The sequence below is a fragment of the Triturus cristatus genome, chromosome 2_2 (genome assembly GCF_964204655.1).
Source record: "Triturus cristatus chromosome 2_2, aTriCri1.1, whole genome shotgun sequence".
Lineage (NCBI taxonomy): Eukaryota > Metazoa > Chordata > Amphibia > Caudata > Salamandridae > Triturus > Triturus cristatus.
The window spans coordinates 35879247-35899341 of record NC_140582.1 but is presented as its reverse complement, the minus strand read 5'-3'; the positions used below and the strand labels follow the sequence as shown (position 1 = coordinate 35899341).

The 20095-nt window shown below is 44.4% G+C and overlaps 1 protein-coding gene across 1 annotated transcript in view; it reads right to left on the bottom strand.

The window, feature by feature from the left end:
* LOC146861795 (uncharacterized) overlaps positions 1-20095 on the bottom strand; it is a 1106394-nt gene that overhangs the window by 498152 nt on the left and 588147 nt on the right. The window contains exon 6 of the mRNA XM_085643037.1: positions 15032-15200. Within this exon, the coding sequence (XP_085499163.1) occupies positions 15032-15200 (169 nt within the window). The remainder of the gene's footprint in view (positions 1-15031; positions 15201-20095) is intronic.

Sequence of the window (20095 nt, the reverse complement as noted above, 5' to 3'; positions counted from 1 at the left end):
CCTTCGACACCGTCTGCCACCGCACACAACGCGCATGCCTCCACACCGTAGGGATCCGAGACAAAGCCCTGGAATGGACCACATCTTTCCTCTCCGGCAGAACCCAGAGCATCCACCTCCCCCATTCCGATCCGAAGCCTCAGAGATCATCTGCGGCGTACCCCAGGGGTCCTCCCTCAGCCCAACACTGTTCGACATTTACATGGCCCCACTCGCACACGTCGCGCGACAGCACGACCTCAACATAATCTCCTACGCCGACGACACTCATCTGATCCTCTCCCTCACCAAGGACCCCATCACCGCCAAAACCAACCTCCATGAAGGAATGAAGGCCATCGCCGACTGGATGAAGACCAGTCGACTGAAGCTGAACTCGGACAAAATGGAGGTCCTCATCCTCAGCTCTAACCCTTCAGCCTGGGACGACTCCTGGTGGCCGACGGCACTGGGGACAGCCCCGACACCCACTGACCACGCACGCAACCTGGGAATCATCCTCGACTCAATGTTCTCCATGACCAAGCAAGTCAACGCCATCTCCTCCTTCTGCTTCAACACCCTCCGCATGCTCTGCAAGATCTACATGTGGATCCCAACAGATACAAGAAGAACAGTCAGCCAGGCCCTCGTCAGCAGCAGACTTGACTACGGAAATGCCCTCTACCCGGGAGCCCCGACCAAACTCATCAAATGACTGCAACGCATCCAAAACACCTCAGCACGACTGATCCTCGACGTACCACGCCACGGCCACATCACCCCCCACCTGAGAAACCTGCACTGGCTTCCCGTCAACAAGAGGATCACCTTCAAGCTCCTCACCCACGCACACAAGGCACTCCACAAGACCGGCCCAGCCTACCTCAACAAACGACTTTTCTTCTACACCCCCAATCGCCAGCTCCGCTCCGCCGGGTGCGCACTTACCACCGTCCCGCGCATCCGAAGACCAACCACCGGCAGGAGGTCCTTCTCCCTCCTCGCCGCCCAGACCTGGCACACCCTCCCACTGAACCTACAACAGACCCAAGACCTGATGACCTTCAGGAGGCTACTCAAGACCTGGCTGTTCAATCAGTAGCACCCCCCCAGCACCTTGAGACCCTCACAGGTAAGTAGTGCGCTCTACAAATGTTGTTTGATTGATTGATTGAGCCACCCCAAGGCCACATCATCCAAATAATTGGCAAAATCAAGTGAGCCTTGCCTGCCAGTGGAATAATGCTCAACAAACAATGGGGTGACCCTGTGTCCCTCAGAACCTGGGTATTGTAATGCAAAAATGTACAATGGTTCTGTCGGGTATAGCCACAATATTTCTTAAAATACAATTAAATTTTAAGGACCAGTTATTTCCTTCAAAGGTTGGGTGTGAAAAACGTTTAGAAGGAACACACAACAAAAGTAAATCAAAGGTACAAAAACCACAATTAAATCAGGTTTTTTGGGTGTTAGGATATTTTATATAAATTTCATCATTTATATTCACCCACATATAAGAAAATTAGTTGCATTAACGGCTGCCAACAACGTGTGTGAGTTGTGATCAAGTGACATGGTGTAATCAGTGACACAATAAGTGCGTGATATGTACAAGGTGGTAAAGATATATGCATGTTTGAAAGAGGCCAGAGTAAACAACAACACAGTGACCCTGCTGCTCTGTTCAATTTCAGTGTTTTACGAGCGGGGCCTTGAACTAGACCAGGATATCGTTGACGTTTCAACCCTATATGTGCGATATTATAACATCAGGCGGGTCTTCATCAGAATTGAAGTAGGGGAGATGGCTGGCAGCCTAACGGTAACCGCAAAGAATCCTGGTTAGACTCAAGTAGGTGTTGATGTCCCAACTAGTTATTTCCTGTAGAATTGGTGGTAGAATCAATTCCGGGATTTAAAACACACGGGCAGTGGAGATTCCTGCCGTATAACCGCATGAAGTCGGTCTGCCAGTGGAGTAAAGCGTGGAATAATGAGTGGTAAACGCGTCCAATATATCAGTAGTGTCTCTGCACAGCTCACCATCAGGACCTGCAGGTCCTAATACGTAGCTAGAGAAGCGGGGTTTGCGTATTGCCTCAGCTAAAGCTTTACCCAGTCGCTCTCCCTCCCCATATCTGGTGGCCACCCAGTATTTACTCTTAAATCAGGCCTCGCGCTCAGCTGTCTCCGTATATTCTGAGAGTTTGTCCCGGAAATCCCATTGGGACACACCCTCTGCGCCACCAGAGAGTAGGGCCTCTAACCCTTAAGTTCTCCTTCCAGTTTCTTCAAGGTATTCTTAATGTCGGCGCAGGACTCCTGAGCTCTTAGAAATTCAAAATCCCTGATCGTGACCTTGAAGGCCTCCCAAACCGTCTCAACTCTGTCAACGGACCCTGAATTTCTCTGAAAAAAATCTGTGATTTCCTGCCCTAATTCGCTGCGCAATGCTGTGTCAAGTAGGGTGAGAGGAGATAATCTACAGTTTATAGGGGATGCAGCCTACCCTGTGGGGGTCAGCAATGCATGACAGGAGAGTGATCTGAATACGTTCTCGGCAAATGCGTAGCTGAAGCTATCGATGGGCCCAGGCCACGAGAAACTATATAGTAATCCAATCTAGCCCAAGATGCTTGCATAGTTGCATAATGTGTTCCTTCAGTTTTATGTGGGTAGACATGTCGCCATGCATCAAGCAACCCATTGTCTGCTACAATGCCTTGGAGCATCTTATGTGATCTAATATAGTGATGTGGTGCCGGGTGGGATCTATCGATTGCTGGATTCAGAGTAGTGTTAAAATCTCCCCCCCAGATTAGGTGAGTGGAGCCTATTTCCAGGATTTTTCCCCAAAGCGTGGCGAAGAAATCAGGGTCATTGGGCCCATAGCAGCAGACCAGTGTGACGGACACTGTAACTAAAGTACCCCAAACCATTCAGTAGCTCCCTTGTTGATCCTGCAATGTGCCAGCAGGGGTAAATGGAGTGTGCTTTTTTATAAGTATGGCTGTCCCTCTAGAGTAGGAGAAATAGGAGGAAAGAATTCTGTGATCGACCCATTTACAAGCAAATTAAATATTATGACGGGGGTTCAAGTGAGTCTCTTGAAGTAGTGCGACCTGGACGTAGTGACGGTCCAGGAATGCTAGTACCTGTCTACGCTTGCGTGGTTCACCTAATCCTCTAACATTCCATGTAAGAAAGTGTAAGTTCTGGTTAGTTTCCACACTATTTAAAAAGTTGTGGGCAATGCATGAAGTAGTATGTGAACTATATCTGCAATGTTGGTAAAGTACATGCAATAAAGATGCCTTCCGTGTCACATTCTCTTTTGTGTCTCGCCTCATTAACAAACACTTTCACATCCCCACCCACTGTAGCATCCCAATCATGCCAGAATGAACAATACCTCCCCACTCACATAGCCCAAATGAACAGAAACAATCTGCATTTTAATCTGCAGTAAGGAGGATCGCCCTGGGGGGGACTTCTAGGTATGTGCACGGTTACACCCTCCCCTCCGAGTTGCGGGGTATTGGAGAAAACAAACTTGTCGGGGACAGGGGAGCTCTGTGCTAAGTTTCATACATCCCCGGGAGGGCACTTATCTGATCTTCATGTTCTAGTCACTGCCACCTGACGGGTCCGCGTATCAATGTTCTATTGTCCCAGTATAAAGCAGGAGATGGATTCTGTGGTCGAAAGGGGAGCAGGAGGCACAATGCCACACCAGTCCCATGAGGCATTTCATGGTAGAGATGACGTTCGTATTATTCTGTGACCGCTGTGCAGAGCGGGAATGATTAGGCTGTTTGATGCGTTTCAAGAAGTTGTCTACTTGCTGCGTATTGGTGAAAAAATATTGCTTGCCCTGAAGCGTCACCCGCAGTCGAGCCGGATATGAGAGTGCATAATCAATTTGTGCCTGGCGAACTTTGTGCTTGGCAGGAATGAATTTCCGTTGTTCTTCCTGAACAGTGGCCTTGAAGTCGGGATAGAGGGTAAATGCAGTTTCCTCAAACGTGAGATGTCTCTTATTGCGTGCTGTTTTGAGCGCCACATCGCGGTCGTGATAATTGAGTAGCCTTGCGATGATGGGACGTGGTGTGCTTCCAGGCAGCGGTTTGGGGCCCAGGGCGTGGTGCACCCTTTCCACTATGAATTCAGAGGATAAAGCTTGAGTGCCAATGGTTTCACGTAGCAGTAAAAAAAAAAAACATCCTCAGGATCTTCCTGTCGCACACGGGTTCCTTTTTTGGCCTCAAATATCAGCCAGGTTTGTTTTGCATCTGCCTTTCCCATTTTGTGGGTTGTACTCAACTTTGTTACCAACTATACTGAAGTCGGTAGTCTGCTATCTTCGTGCGTTCAATGTGAAAGGTGACTGCCACCCCAGTGGGCTTTCAGACGGGCCTCTAGAGACGGTGCCTCTGATTTTGATGGGGGTGTCCGCCTACTCCCAACTGCAGGCCATTCAAGTGTAGAAGAAGCCACTGTTACCCTGCTCTGGTGCAGGGCATACTATTGTGCGTGCAATCTGTCATATACGAAACCAAGGCAACTCTGTTCAGTCCATGCTCAACACACTCTGGGCTGAAGGCAGCCTGTGCAGGGGTGCGGTCGTGCTGCTGCAACTCTGCATTCTCGCACCTCCAGTGTGCAAGGAAGGCATGCGTGGTCTCTCCTGATAATGTTAGTTGGGCTGCCCAATGACACTGAGAAGGTCGCAGGAGCAGTGAGGAGGCCGTATTAAAATGTAGTGTCCTCAAGTGGCCCGTTCAGCTACGTAGCTATTCTCCTCAGAGGGAAGGCCTGGGGATCACTGGGTTGATCTCAGTAAGTGCAGGTCTCCGACCCAATGCAGCCCTCAGTATTCAGCGATCGCGGGATGGAAAGCGCAGCAGGGGACAGAAAGCCTCCACGGATCACCAGTCCTCGGTACGAGAGTGCGCGGGAGGTGTTGGGTGCTAGCAGGACTGAAGTGATGCACACTCACCCCTTCATCTCCGCAGCACCGCAAGTCACAGCCACATTAGGTGCTCGGCCAAGCCTCCATGTGGGCGCCACTGCGCTCGCATAACTTGCTCCGCCCATCCGCACCAGCGGTGTACCTTTGGAGGAGCCTGTACAGCAGGCAGCAGCATTCAGGAGGTTCCACAAACACAGCTCCAGGTCACCAGACCACGTCCTTCAACTGACAGGACCTCCTGGGCTGGAAAAATTGTCGGATTAGTCGACCAAACTGCAGGAGCCTCACACTAGTGTGGCCATCTTGCTTGTGCGTCACTAAGCTCCCCCGGTCTGGCGAAGGTTGCCTGAGACTTTCCGCTCTCCTGCATACACGGATTAAATGATTCTTTTTTCCACACCAGGAGTAGACTTTTCCTCTCATGTAGCAGGGGCCTGTTGTTGGGTGTTCAGCCCTGCAGTTTCCACACGGTCCACTTGTCGGTGTTTTTGTGGCAGTTTGGACCAGGTTCGGGTGTCTTTGAAGGGCCTCGACTCTTTCTTCTCTGACTTGGATGACCGGGGAGTGTAGGATGTGGCAGCGTTCCTGTAGAGAGCAGCCTCCATTTCATCTACTCAGGAGTTTGACAGTTCGTGGGACCTGGCCAGTATGAGGATGTTGTCCAGTGACATCCCGGGTTGGCGAAGTATCAGCCGCCGTAGTAACACCAACCGGCACCCTTGAATAATTTGGGCCTCACTCTTGTCTGGGAATATGCACGTGCTCGCTAGTCGTCTCAGGCAGGCATAGAACATGTTGACTGATTCTGTCTCTGATTGTTTGGCTTGTCCTAGGTTGAAGCGCTCGAAATCTGGAATAATTTGGGGGTCGAAGTGCAAGGCCAGGGCCGCCACAGCGGCGTCAAAATCGTTCTCATCTCCCGTGTCTGGAAGGGTTTAGAAGATATCGTACAATTCTCAGCCCACATAGTGCATAAGCAGCGATCTCTTAACTGCCCCATCCATCTCTCTCTTGCCCTTAAAGTAGTGGGTGAGGTGCCCTATCCAAAACTTCCAGCGGGGGGCTGCCGTTGATGGGTTGGCGAGCTAGCTGAACAGTGGGATCTGAGTCACTGTAGCGTGGCTGTGGTGCTGAGGAGGCGCAGCTGCACTGGCTTGCGGGCCATGTGTGCCTGCTTGTGGTGCTGCGTTCATGGTGGCTGTCCTTTTGGTGGGTCTCGCTGCCTTCCCTTCGTGTGATGGCATTCCTAGGTGCTCCCCTCCCCACCAGGCTTACTGTGTGGGTGCCCTTGTAACTTTCTCAAGAGGGGTAGCAATTGTGTTGGTGGGGGCCACTAGGATGATGAGGGCCTTCTAGTGTCCAACCCCCATGTGGCTGTTAGGTATGTAGCTGACAAGCTGACTGTGCCCGTTCTCTATATGCTCGTAGGCCACCTTGATAACATTTTTTTTCATGGTTTTTTTTTTACTGTAATGTGCTTTTCTTTTCTTTGTCATGCTCGATGTGTGCCTGCAAGGGAGAGGCCTGGTGAGGCACAGCATGCTCACCTTCAAAACAGACGCAACTGTCTTTGGCTGCACGTTGCAGGCCTTTCACGGCCTGATGCATCTCTGAAATAGGGACAGGGCCGCTGCCCGCAGAGCAGGAATTGGTGGTGCGGGAACCATGGCGCCAGGCCTCCAGGCAATGAGGGAGCCTCCGGCAGTCACAGCAGGGGCCGAGCGATGACGCGGTCACTGCAGGGGGTAGGGATCCACCTCCGTTGAGAAGGAACTGGAGAGCAGCGGCTGCTGGGAGTCTCGCCACGTGGCTCACAGGCTGGGTGGGAGCCCGACATGACAGGCGATGCCGAATAAGGCAGATGAGCTTGCATGGCGCAGGTCCAGTACCGGCCTTGTCATAAGTGTAGCGGGTGAGCCCATGGGTAAATGTGGCCTACCCCGGGTCCCCGAACAAACACACACACACTCGGAATGCCAGTGTGGGCAAAGACCCTGAACGGTCTTTCGCCTGTTTATCTCCTCGGGCTGGCCGGCCGTGAGGAGTGCTACAGTGGCAACATTGTTTGGGAGAGCCCGGATGGCTCTCTACATAAATAACTCTGGAGCAGGCAGATATGTACGTTGCGGGATTTATTTACCAATAAAAACTTTAAGGCATTCCAGGAAAAGTTAAGTGGGAAAGTGTCCACCTCCCTGGATGCATTGATACTACATAAGCTGCACCGTACTAATGATGAGCTTCTCCCCTCATAAAGTGGAATCTTCTTACCTTGATTTCAATTAACTCTTGACCTTCCAGGCTGATCACAATCATGGGTAAGGCACTATTGAACAATATGAGACCTAAGCACAGACAAAATAAGAACGGACGGACAATTTGGGAAACAAGAGCAGTGGGCCTATTGTTGCCACGAGATGAAAGAGGTTTCTACAAATGAGAGGTATAGGCTAATACATTATCGAATTCATAGATCACATAGTAGTCCTGTTGAGATGGTACAGTCTGCCATGCCTGAAAGCTTGAGCTGCTGGTGGTGCACTGCACTAGATATGGGGTTTTATGTACCTGGGCTGGGGCTGTCCTCCAATCAGTGCCAATTGGTGTATTGGAGGCAGTAAATATAATGCCGGAGAATAGCCTGGAGCTAAATTAGTTTTTGGGCGCTTTTAGGATGTGTGAAAACCACCCTTAATTCATACGGGAAACTAGCTGCAGAGGCTATGCTGTGAAGCAAGTGAAGAGTTGCTATGACTTGGGGGAGAAGGAGAACTCATCAGTTTCAGAAGTGGCTTTAAGATGTATCTAATTGTAATGCACATTTATAGGTGTATGCAGCCATGATCCCCAGTGCTTCATGCCACAGAAACATCTGGAACCCTCTACGTACATATCTATCTAATGCAAATGGTTGTTGGTGACGGTTAGCCTTGAGCCAGATAGTAGATAGTAATCCTAGGGAGAACTGATTCATGTATTGTACTTTACTAGCATGCCACCTGACAATACCACACCGGTGTTAGTTGTGAGCATTCACAAACTGCTGTGAAATGTTTTATTACTGATCCCTCATTGTAATGTGCATCTTCCTATTGACCTAAAAAGACACATTTAAAAAAATAAGAAAAGGCACTCTTCTGAGTTATTATGATTGCTACGCTTTTCTCTTCTAGGTATCCCCCTTTTAAGTTGCACATGTTAATCATTTACATGTGAAAGAAAGTGATTCATATCGAATGAACTTTTATCTGATGTCATATTTATCTCTGTCATGGTGATCAAGTCTGCTCAAGTATATTGACAGCATTTAATCTGAGTTAATTATTCCGTTGTTAATAATTGATAAGGAGTTGTGATCAAAGTTTCACCTACATTTGCTGGATGCTAACAGGAGGCATTCGGCCATCATGTGCTGAGTTCATCAGCCCATCTGCCAACACAGATGAGAATACCAAATGTTGCTATTATACAGAACATAAAGCTGCATCGTTCAAACAGGTAAGCAGATGTGAACCATCACTGAAACTCAGTTCAGTTCAATATATCTTTATTCTGCCATAAAACAGCCATAAAAGAGCAAGGCATCACAGCACATACCATTAAAACTTACTGATAATGATGTAGAAAAAAATACAGTATAAAAAGTTTTTTTTTTCATTGGAACTAAAAGCTCATAAAGGGCATCTTTTCGTAATAGTAATTGCTATTTTTTAAAAAGTTATAACAGCAAAACAGGTATTTGATGTGTCTAATTTCTGTAAGCTTATCACAACTTGTTTATGTAAACTTCATCATCAAATAACTTTATTCGGTTATTTGCACAAAACCATCAAAGTATACAAAAGATAAAACATATCTATTTACAATTTAAAAGAGTGTAAAAACAAATACATATCCAATTGCTATTAATAAGAGGAACATAAAAATGACCAGCCAAGCATGCACCAAAATTAATTGAATAAGAGCTGTGAGGCATGCTTCCTACTATAAACCGTACAGCATGCAAGACCCAAAAGAATAGGAAAACAATCCAGCAATCCGCAAGACAAAGTGCATATTTGACATGAAAACAGTTTATATTACGGTGCAATCTGCGATAAAAGCTTCTGTCGGATTGTCCAGAAGGCAAATAAAAAGCGTATGACAGCAAAAACTATCGGCTCAGATACATCCGCTTTTAGGATTCTATACGCAATCTGATGTTGCCTAGCTCCTAAATTAAGACAGATTGGTCTTATCCACCTCCTGCATAACTGATGGTATCTAGGACAAAAAAATAAAACGTGTTCTTCAGTTTCCTTAACATTAGTTCAGGCAGGACAAGAATCTAGTAGTAAGCCAACCTCTTCCCTTCTAGGAAATTTTAAGAGCAAATTGCCGTATCTAAATCTAACAAATATGCTTTTTGCGAGGGTGGCGAAATTTGGTCCAAAAAAGGTTTGAATTGCGGACATGATTTTATTGCTAAGAATTTGAAAGATAGCTGACCACAAGATGACTTATTAGTGTAGTGATCTCCCACCACCTCCCAGTATTTGACTTTTAATCTCAATAGATCCTCTCTTGTAGCCCTATCCCCACAAATCCATCATGTTCATTTGCTTGCACCAATCTGCAATGTGCTTAAACCATGGTATTTTTGATGCACCATTGATCTTCATAATCTACAACAGAGAGTCTCGATAATCAGTAAATTGGGGGGTTATCCATAGATGCACCCAGTAGGTTAAGGGTTTCAGAGCAGCCAGATCACCAATTCTCTTTAACCCAAGGTCAAAAAAAGGGGAATTAGAGGAGTTGCGATAGGTGCCGAAATAAGGGACCTAACAAAGATGTTTTCACAAGTCGTTAGCTTATTAACAGTGGTGTAGCCCCAGATCTCAGCTCCATACAAGGCTCCACTGTGGGCTTTTGCACGATAAATTTCCAGGGCTGGGGAGAGGGGTTGGGTATAGGATTGTTTATGAAATCTTAGGATGGATTTGGATCTCTGGCATAGAGTTAGATAACTCTTATTTAACAGATATTCCCATTTAAGTAACTCATTCAGTCCTATGCCTAGGTAGTCAAAAATGCTTACCCGTTCGAGGGGTTCATGCGTGATCTTAATCTCCCGTATACCAACCCGTACTTTTCCAATCACCATGTAATTAGTCTTAGATGTGTTAAGTTCTAATCTCCTGTCTCTACAAAATTCTAGAAATCCATCCAGAAGTATTTGCAGGTCCATGGGTGTTTTAGATATTGGTAGGGAGTCATCTGCAAAGAGCAGACTAGGGACTTTCTCGCCATTCAGGGAGGGTGCATCATTCCCTCGCTGTATTGGTATCTTCTCTGTTAATTCGCCATACTTCCCCCATCTAACTTGGGCATAATTATCCATGAGGAGGCGGACTATTACTGCTACCAAATCCGCAGGAGCACCTAGGTCGAGCATGATCTTCCAGAGCAAGTCACGTGGTACTAGATCAAACGCTGCTCGCAGATCTACGAATGCTACATAAAGCTTCTGTTTCCTGAGTAGCACATATTTCCAGGTTAATAAAGTGAATCTGAAAGCTTGGTCACACGTGCTTACTTTGGATCGAAACCCCGCCTGATAAGTATACAATATCATGTGGTCATCCATCCAGCATTGTAGTTTATCTAAGACTTGTCTAGAAAAAATATTTTGTAGGTTGTCTATCAAGCTGATGGGTCTGTAATTGGAGGGGATAGCAGCATCACCCTTTTTATAGATGGTAATTATCTCTGCTCCCCTCCAGGTTTCTGGAATGTCCCCACCAGCCGCAATACAATTGGACAAGAGATTTATGTACGGGGCCCATATAATTGGTTCTGATTTATACAAAACTCCCGGAATCGAGTCAGGGCCAGGGGCTTTGCCTGCCTTTAATCTGTTAATCGCTGACAAAGTATCCTCTAGTGTAAAAGTCAGTGCTGGGTTGTTTGCATTCGTCACAGGGGCGATGGTAGCTGGATTGAGTTCAGCCCTGTTGGTGTCTGAATTGCCCTGATCCTCTAATCTGGAGTAGAGATTGGAAAAGGGGTCCACCCAAGCCTCCGGTTGAATATGAGAGCTAAGAGTGGAAACATTCTCCGTGCTCCCCTTTGAAACAATATGCCAAAAAAGGCGACTATCCCTGCTTTGAACAGCTAGGACCAGATCTTGCCAGTTATTATTGGCAGCGTCTCGCTTGGCTTTGTTTAACGCTGCTTTATAGCTGTTACGGGCCAAAATTACTTCGGTTCTAGAGGATTCTCTAACTGCTAATTGCAGAGCCTTCTTGGCTCTCTTGGATTCATTGTTGAACCACTTATTTTTCCCTACACAAGGGGGTCTTCTGCCAGAGCTATTTCTAGTAAAAACAGTTTGTAAGACCTCGAAATATTTCTGATGCATCGTCACGATGTGCGTTAATTCTAGTTGTTGTATGTTTCCCACGGCACTGCACAAGTTAGTTAAAAACAAAAACAAAGAGCCTATATATTCTAGTATATAGGTCCTGGTCAGCTTGGATTTTGGGCCAAGTAACTCTTCTACGATTATTAGTTACTTGCGGCTCTTCATTTTTAGACAAGTGACTAGAGAAATTCCTATTGAGGTCCATACCCCTCATTGTTAATAGCAAAGGATTATGATCGCTGTCATCCCATTGTTCGATACTCATATCTTCTACCAGAGACCAAACCCTTACATCTACAAATAAATAATAGATAATACTAGTGTAGGCACCCCTTTTAAAGGTAGCCTTCCTCCCTAAATCAGATCTTGTTCTCCCATTACAGGTCCTCAAGCTCCTACCTGTGATTAAAGAAGCAATCTGCAAGGAGACATTTGTTAGGCGATTACTTTGTTCACCAGTAACCAGATTAGGAACACCCCATAGCTCATCCTCTTCCTCGAGCAGAGCACTCAATAAGATAGACGGTTCAAATGCAGCATTGAAATCCCCCGCGACTATGATTTTAGAGTTAGTTTGGTATACTCCAACCAAATCATCCAGGAGCGAGAGTACAGAAGATTCGCTGCTAGATGATTCTGACCTGGCATAAACATTAAACACGGTCAAGACTAAGCCGGTCAGAAAGACAAGCTGGATCCCCATAATATCTTGGGAATTGATTGATAAATGCTTGTACTTACAAGCTAAGGAATTTTTTACAAGAATTAGCTGCCCACCACTAGCCCTACCCGTTGACTTGGACGGGTTAGCTTCCACACTATAAGTGGTATATCCATTTATATGTACCCTGTCTACAGCCCAGGTCTCTTGGAAGACACAGATATCATTTTTACCTATATATGAAAACCAATCTGGGTCTTGAAGTTTAGAGTGGATACCCGCCAGGTTCCATGATATTATTGTTAAACAGTTATTTACCTCATTTATGTTTGCGTGTATGTGAACTTATTTTACTCTCTTGTATATTAGGGAGTAAAAATGAGCAATGTGGCACAGAAACAAAAGTGCAAAAAAGCATAAAGTGACACGCTTTGCCTGGATACACAATTGCATGGGCACGGTGGCAATATTCTAAGGAATGTCCCCCTGCATGGGAAGAGCAATAATAAAATGCACAGTGTTTAGCCTAAAACGAGTTAGATAAAAACATTGTCTAGTATGCGTTATAAATGATAGATACTATTCTGGACCTGAATAGTCAAGAACGCTAGACAAAGATGATGCCTGTTTCAAACTTTTTCTTCATGCAGTGTCCTGAAAAGAGCAATGTGATTTTATTGTTACAGCTCATTTCGATTGACATTAAGTTGTCATACATATCTGGGGCCCCCACAAGATAAAACATTCTTTTAACATATGCAAACCATGGAATGTGATGCACAATATCCAATGATTAGCAGTCTGCCAAAAAAGCTCTGACCAGGCCCGGGTCCTGCTTGGCCAATGAATTTATCCACAAATTCAGTGGTGCTGGCCTGTTCATATCCTCTATATATGCATGGTTTATTTCCTCATGGCCTATAATCTAGGCTGTGCTTCTTCAGATTGAAAATAATCTGCATATGAAACCATTTTCTTTACGTTGAAGGATTTCTGAATTTTAGTAGCCTCAGATACTGGCCCCATATATATTCACAGGAAAACACTTTACTTTTATAAATAGTAATTAATTAATTAACTGGTTTCTGTCGCGATGTATGTGCAAATCTAAACACTGCGCCATTTGTTTTAATAAAATGTTGATTTCTTAGCTTAATCATGGTTTACCATGTCAAGGAAGAATTGAATAAAATGGCTAAATAATTAAAAGCATTTGTTCTACCCAAACTTGACTAATCCAACCAATAATTCTTAGTTTTTCGTTTTGCTGGGCCACAAGTCATTACAAAGAATTTATTTAGTATGGTTTACTTTTAGGTCTAAACTCATAATTTCATATAAAGCTGACAACTATATTTCTAGATTATTAATACTGTTCAAAGGACACCGTTTTACAGAATAAAAATACACAAAAGGGCACCAGGATGCTTTCTGCTAATTATTTATCCTGAAGCATTCAACAAGTACCAAATAATGTTTACAAACTAAGCACAGCACTGTGCATGAATGTTTGAGAGAAACTTTGAGCCAGGCAGCCTAGACAAGGCAAGTCATGCAAAATTGCATCACCTACATTTGCTGGATGGTAACAGGAAACAGTGGGCAGTCATGTGCAGAGATTATCAGCCCACCTGCCAACACAGAGGAGAATATCAAATTCTGCTATTATATAGAATATACAACTGTATTGTTCAAACAGGTGAGCAGATGTGAACCATCACTGAAACTCAAATTAGGCTTTCTTTTTGGTGCTAAAATTAGTTTTGTAAACCGAGGAATGAATGAGGCTGGGATTACTATAAATTATACTGCTAGTATGTTTGCGTATTTGTTGCTGTTTGAAAAACATTTCGGATAACATTTTGTGTATTGTTTTGTAGCTACAATTCATATAGTGTGCACTAGGATAGGATTTTGATTTTAAAGTACATCTTTAAAATATTTCTGTTGTGGTTTTCTTCAATGTGCCTTCCCTATTGAAAGCGATGTTTGATTTCCACTAGCTATCTCTATGATGGCTCATTGGAGTGATCTTTACCTGAAACATATCTCACCAATTATTGCTCGGTGGGGTGGTAGCAGTCCATTTGGCTTTTTGTCTCCGGTCTAACATTGACTAGGTTCTTAGTGTCAGGGGGTCTAGAAAGTCAAATTTGGGGCAATGTTCTAGAGAATCTAGAAAACGTATCAGGGTAGGTTTACTTTCATGCCAAGTTTAGTATAATCAGTCCTGCTGTTCTTGAAGTAGCAGCAAGAAAAGTTTCATAAGAGTTTAAAAATGGAAAATGCATAGTTTTATGATCCTATCACCTTAAATTTCCACTCCCCTGGAAAAGATCTGTATGAAACTTGACATGCCAAAAACTTGGCCATGTATTTGGTTAGATAGGAATGTTTTCTACAGATTTTTAGCAATCAAAAAATGCCTTGTCAATGGAAACTGAATCGGCATTGTCAACAACACAGTCACTTTTGCAAATTGTGTAATAAGATATATATATATATAGAATCTTTTTTGGGGTGTCTGTTTAGTAGCTTTAGAGTAATGGTATTGCTTGGAAAGCAAACTAGATTTTTTAAAGTGCAAAGCGTTAAAGAAACAAAACCTTCAAAACCGCTAATGTGCACTTAGCTCTGTTTTTAATGTTGCCGTTTACACTTTTTTGGGTTACGTTGTATTTGTTTGCATGTTACGCCATGTTTTGTGATGGTGGAGGAAGATGATGTCATTGGTGTTAATCACATCGCTACCTGTATGGCAAAAATCAGAATGTTGGCTCAGAAACAAGGGAGTGTTTCTCCTCTGCAAGGTGCGCTACTCTGCCCAGTTCGTAAAATACATGTTTCCTTTTGGTCAAAATTTTGATTCAGAAATAAAAGGTATTTATAACGGTCTGAATAGTTTAGTCAACACGGATTCGTTTTTTGATTCATAATTCACTGAGTACAATCTTAAAGACATCTCCAAACTTTCGTCTCGACAAATGGCTTCACTTGTGCAACTTACTTGAGAGCTTGTCATCGCTGGCATTGATCCTCCCATGACAGCTTCCTCAATTTCCTCTTGTGTGAAGACTTCTGAAAAAGAAGGCTCCGCCTCACCCAGAATACCTGCACTTGACATCGACATCTGTGACATGGACATGTCCCTGCTTGGCCGTCCACGCCCATCTAGTCTGGAAAAAAAAAATCGAGTGCGGAATTTATGATAATTGATAAATGTACATATTTCCTGGGAAAACGTCACTGGAAGAGCTGTCCAGTTTGCATTCCAAAACCTAAAGGCAATGACGTGAAACTAGTTGTGGACGACTATACAATCAAAAGGCTCCCTATCCACCCATTAACACCTCATACATGACAACACAGACAGCATTTTGAAGATATTACTGGGGTAGCAACACATTTTCGAATTATATAATGAAGAAAGCCCCCCTGAGGTTTGCTTACAGTAAATTCAAAAGTTAAGGTACGCCCTCGGTGTCAAAATACAACACCAATTTCAATAACCAGGCCTCATACTTAATAGATCCCCAAACCCTCCATTTCCAGCAGCGCCCTTCATAACTTCTATAGTACCGGCACTGGCTAGTAGAATAGGTTTGATTCAAGCTAAAATCTACTCTCAAGATGCTTCAATTATTTGTATCCCCCACACTTTGCAGCAAACAATACTTTTTTCGCTTGCCACTAACATGCTCATGACATGGAACAGGAAACACGAATTTAAGGGCAATACTAATGTCATGCCCATGCTCTGCATCAGCTGCCAGCCATAAGTGAAATGAGGTGCATTTGTGTTGCCACTCACACAAAGGTCCAATGGTCGGACTGCCTCTATGCTTTTGAAATGGTAATAAGAGCCTTAGTGGTATTGGATATTGTTTTACTATTATTATGAATGAGGCAGAAAAAGTCTGCAGTGACTTGCAGTTAGAAGACTGGGGGACATTTTCCTTTTCAAGGAACACTCTTCACCTGAAAGCAGGATTCTGGGGCTCCATGTTCTGTTCTCCAGCATGACAGTCCAGCAGCACATGCACTTTGAGCAACTGAGAAGTACAGTAACATACTGTCACAGCAATTCAGAAAATACTGAAATGTAAACACTGAAAATCCGATGTCTAATAGGTGATCTCGCTCTCCAGCGGGAATATAATCAAATATCAAAAGTAGAAACTTTTCCACAAAGTATATCAGTCTAAGGAGCCCGTGAGAGCGTGAGTTCTGATCTGGTTAACCCCACCCCCAAGAATGTTTGACTTTGGACCACCTTGCTGTTTCTGGACCTCTACTGTGCCATACAGGTGGGGTCAGAAGCTCCATGATGGTTGTACATAAATATGTGTGTGGGTTGACCAAGTGGGAGTAATTTGTAAATAAGCTTGGTATCTGTGAATAGAAAGCCTATTATAGAGGGAACACTGAGTAAATTGGTTATGGCGTGTGAAGGCCTTATAATTAAATTTGTCATCCATAAAGAAATATCCTAATTTTTTGTAGTACTAGAGTCTGTAGTGCTTTCGTGTAACCCTGTGTTGAACGTATACATTTATTTTTGTCATACCTGCACTCATTCATACTTTGGGTCTTAGATTATTTTCTTCATCTAGAATTCCTATCTCTGATGAGATCCAGAAATGGAACTACTTAGACCAAGTTAATCACTCTGCCGAAGAGCAGGCAGAGCAACGACTCCTGCAGACAAATAAACACGTTTAGAGGGGATTAGTTTACTCCTTGAAGAGGAAGAGAGGAGGGGATGGAATCTGAATGAGCTAATTAACCTACAAGTATTTACAAGCCTGCGTATGTCATTTCCACAGGGAGGACAATGCCACAGGCAAAGCTCTGGCTCCAGTCACAACAGGAGGGTGCTTTGAAGGTTTGGAGGGAAATCACTAGTTTGCTGTGTCAATTAAGAGTAGAGTTAGAGGCGCAAGAAAAGCTGTACTGAAAAGAGCTTGATTTCCTAATCCTGGGAAAATTCCAGGATAGAGTGAGGAGGAAGGAGAATAGGTGAAAGGATGATGTGGCATCTTTGGATTGGGCAGAAATGCCCAACTTCTAGAACTCTCCTCCTCCACATTTTAAATGTGTGAATAGAAGAACTCAAAGAACTAGAAAGTACATAGAAGGGAGGATGAACCAGTGAGCTGGTGAATTCCTGTCTGCAAATGACTCCTGATTTGTAATTCTAAGGTACTGCTGGACTTTTGTCTTCCAGGGCAGTACCCCGAGGACATCAGGGGGTTTTAAGTGCTCAACGTTCTACATTCCCAATAAGGGCCAATGCACAGGGGAATCACAAAGCCATTGAGACACTGAAATGCCCCCAGTAATACTGTTACCTCTGATTTGGGGCTCAGCATCGAGAGAGTGGCCGGCCCAAGGAGCCCATGCAGAGGAGCCCAGCAGGAAGAGGGGCCCACTCAGGTGCGTCCCAGTGCTCTCCCCAGCTTACTGGAAGCTCTGATTCTTCCCTACCTGGCTTTCAGGGGAAAAACCTTGGCCAGTGGGGAAGAAAAAGACTGTGCAACTTTGGAGCTTGCTGCATAGTCCAATGGTAAAAACTGTGTGGATGTCCAGAGACGTGAGGACACCTACACGAGGCCCATGTCGGCTGCAGTGGGCACCTTAAAGTTAAACAAGTAAAAAAGCACAAAGAGGAAATATGGATAGCTGCAGCTGGCTTGAATTAAAAATGTATGCCCTCAGTTAATACACCATAGAGCATTGGGGCATTCATTTGAATAATTTACTGGAAAGTACATGAGGAGCATGATCATTGTCCTCGTTTCTGGGGCCAATAGAGCTGCACACCCCCACACGAGCCCAGCAATAGATGAAGCCCCACTTTAGATGTTAGATTATCACTCTCTGTCTCCCAAGTAACAGATAGAAAGATCTGTGGAGAGGTTCTCATCGTTATTGAGCTCTTTTGCTTTGCAACTCAATTAAAGGTCAGACTGTCATACTGCATTATTTTGAACATTGATCCGCCAACTAGCCTGAATCCTGCTGGTGGAGGAGTGAGCAATGCCTGCCTGTTTCCGCACTGCTGGGGAGTTCAAATGCCGTGCTCCTCCTGGTTGCTTCAACATGCTCAAATAGCGTGACGCAGCCCTACGGCTGGTGTAGCCGCCAATGAGCCTGAGTCCTGCTGGTCGGGGAGTGAGCCATGCCTGCCTGTTGCCGCACCATTGGGGACTTCAAATACTGTGCTCCTCCTGGTTGCTTGAATCCACTCAAATAGCGCAACACAGCCCCGCTGCTGGTGTATCCGCCAACAAGTCTGAAACCTGCTGTTGGAGGAGTGAGCCATGCCTGCCTGTTGCCACACCGCTGCAGACTTCAAATCCTGTGATCCTCCCGGTTACTTGAACGTGTTCAAATAGCGTGATGTAGCCCCATGCCGCTGATGGAGTAGGGACTCGCATAAAAGAGACTTGCTTGGATGCAATCTTCTCGAAATAACTCGTAATACCGTAATAATTGTGTTTGTGAATACTAACGTGCATTACAGTTCACACATTTAAGTTTAGGGGAAGCTTGTCTATGTGTCGTACTAACAAGTAACCCGAGTGTGACTCAAGATGGCTTCTAACGCAGAATTCTCTACTGTGCATGCGTCAACTACATCTACATAGTAATGACGAGTCTTTGCTTGGAGGGAAATCTTTGCAGCTGCGCAATCGCTTCCAAGATGGCCGCTTGGAACTCACATGTTAAAGTGCATGCTTTTGCTAAATCTAAACAATGCAAATTTAATAAAATGCTAATGCAAAAGATTAAAAAAGTAAAGGGGGCTAGAGTAGAGATAGGTGGTATTTTTACACTTTCATTTTGAATTTAATATGTCTCTTTCTGACTTCTTTACTAGTTTGTATTTTGGGACTCAAAGGATGACCGATGTCCATACCCCACGTAGTCACCGCACAGGCGCACTTGTAACCCGCCAGGAACCATGACGATGCACTTGAAACTCAGCCAAGGCCACGACCGCTACATGTCCTGGAAAAGAAGTTGTCTTCCTGACTAATGAATGAAGAAAATTCTAAAATGTATAAATATGTGAATGCGGGTGTAAAATAAAGCTTGGGAAAGTAAATTAAGGGGCGGGAACACAGAACAATAAGCTAAAAGAAAAGTATTAAAACTTAGCATGGTGTGATAATCATCTCCCCTTTCCTGTCCAATCAGAGTTAGGAGTTTCATATATTTGAAACATTTAGGAATGGTACATGCCATTAGAAAAGTATAATTAAGGTAGTTTAGTTTAGTCAGTTTACGCAGCGAGACGGAGATGCTGAAAGACCGAGATGCTGTCCGAGAATTGAATAAATGCTGAAGAAGAACCATTTTTCAGAATTAGAATTTTGAGCCAAATAATTAGAAGAACTTCCCGGAAGAACCGAGGAGGCACATATTAGAAGAAGATCGTGGAAGAATCGAGGAGGAAGATCGTGTCAGAGACGGGTGCGATGCAGGCATCATATCTAGAAAACGTCATCTATCCTGTCCCTGAATTCTGTCCTGAACTTTTGTCACCTGATCTGATCCAGGGGACCCATTCCAGCTCCTTGGCCAAGGGGTTGGTTTCCACACCATCCTAGGTAACTATAATTCTGTGTAGTATGTCATTGTACTGCTCTCTCTGTTTTCTCCCTATTCAGGTACTGTCATTGTAATAACCTTGTTTAACGATTATTCTGTCTTAAACTTTACTCCTTCTTTGGAGAAAACGGTGTTCTTATTGTATTTTGGTTCTTGGCTCACATGAATTTAACTAGATAAACATTTAAAACTCTCCTGAGTCTGGTTATTTAAAGAAGGTTTTTATCTATCTCAATTTTTACCTACAACAGTTAACCAAAAGGTCTATTGAACGAAGGAAAGTACATTCGGTTAGAAGGTTTGGTAAGAAATTATGAGATAAATTCATCTTACAGGTATTAGTACAACAAATTGACCCCAGCGGTATCTACTAGCCTATGTGAATGTGTGTGTGTTTATGGGCCCAGGTGAGTATATGGTGGTTGAGTAGCTGAAGTTGGTAACCCGCTGGATC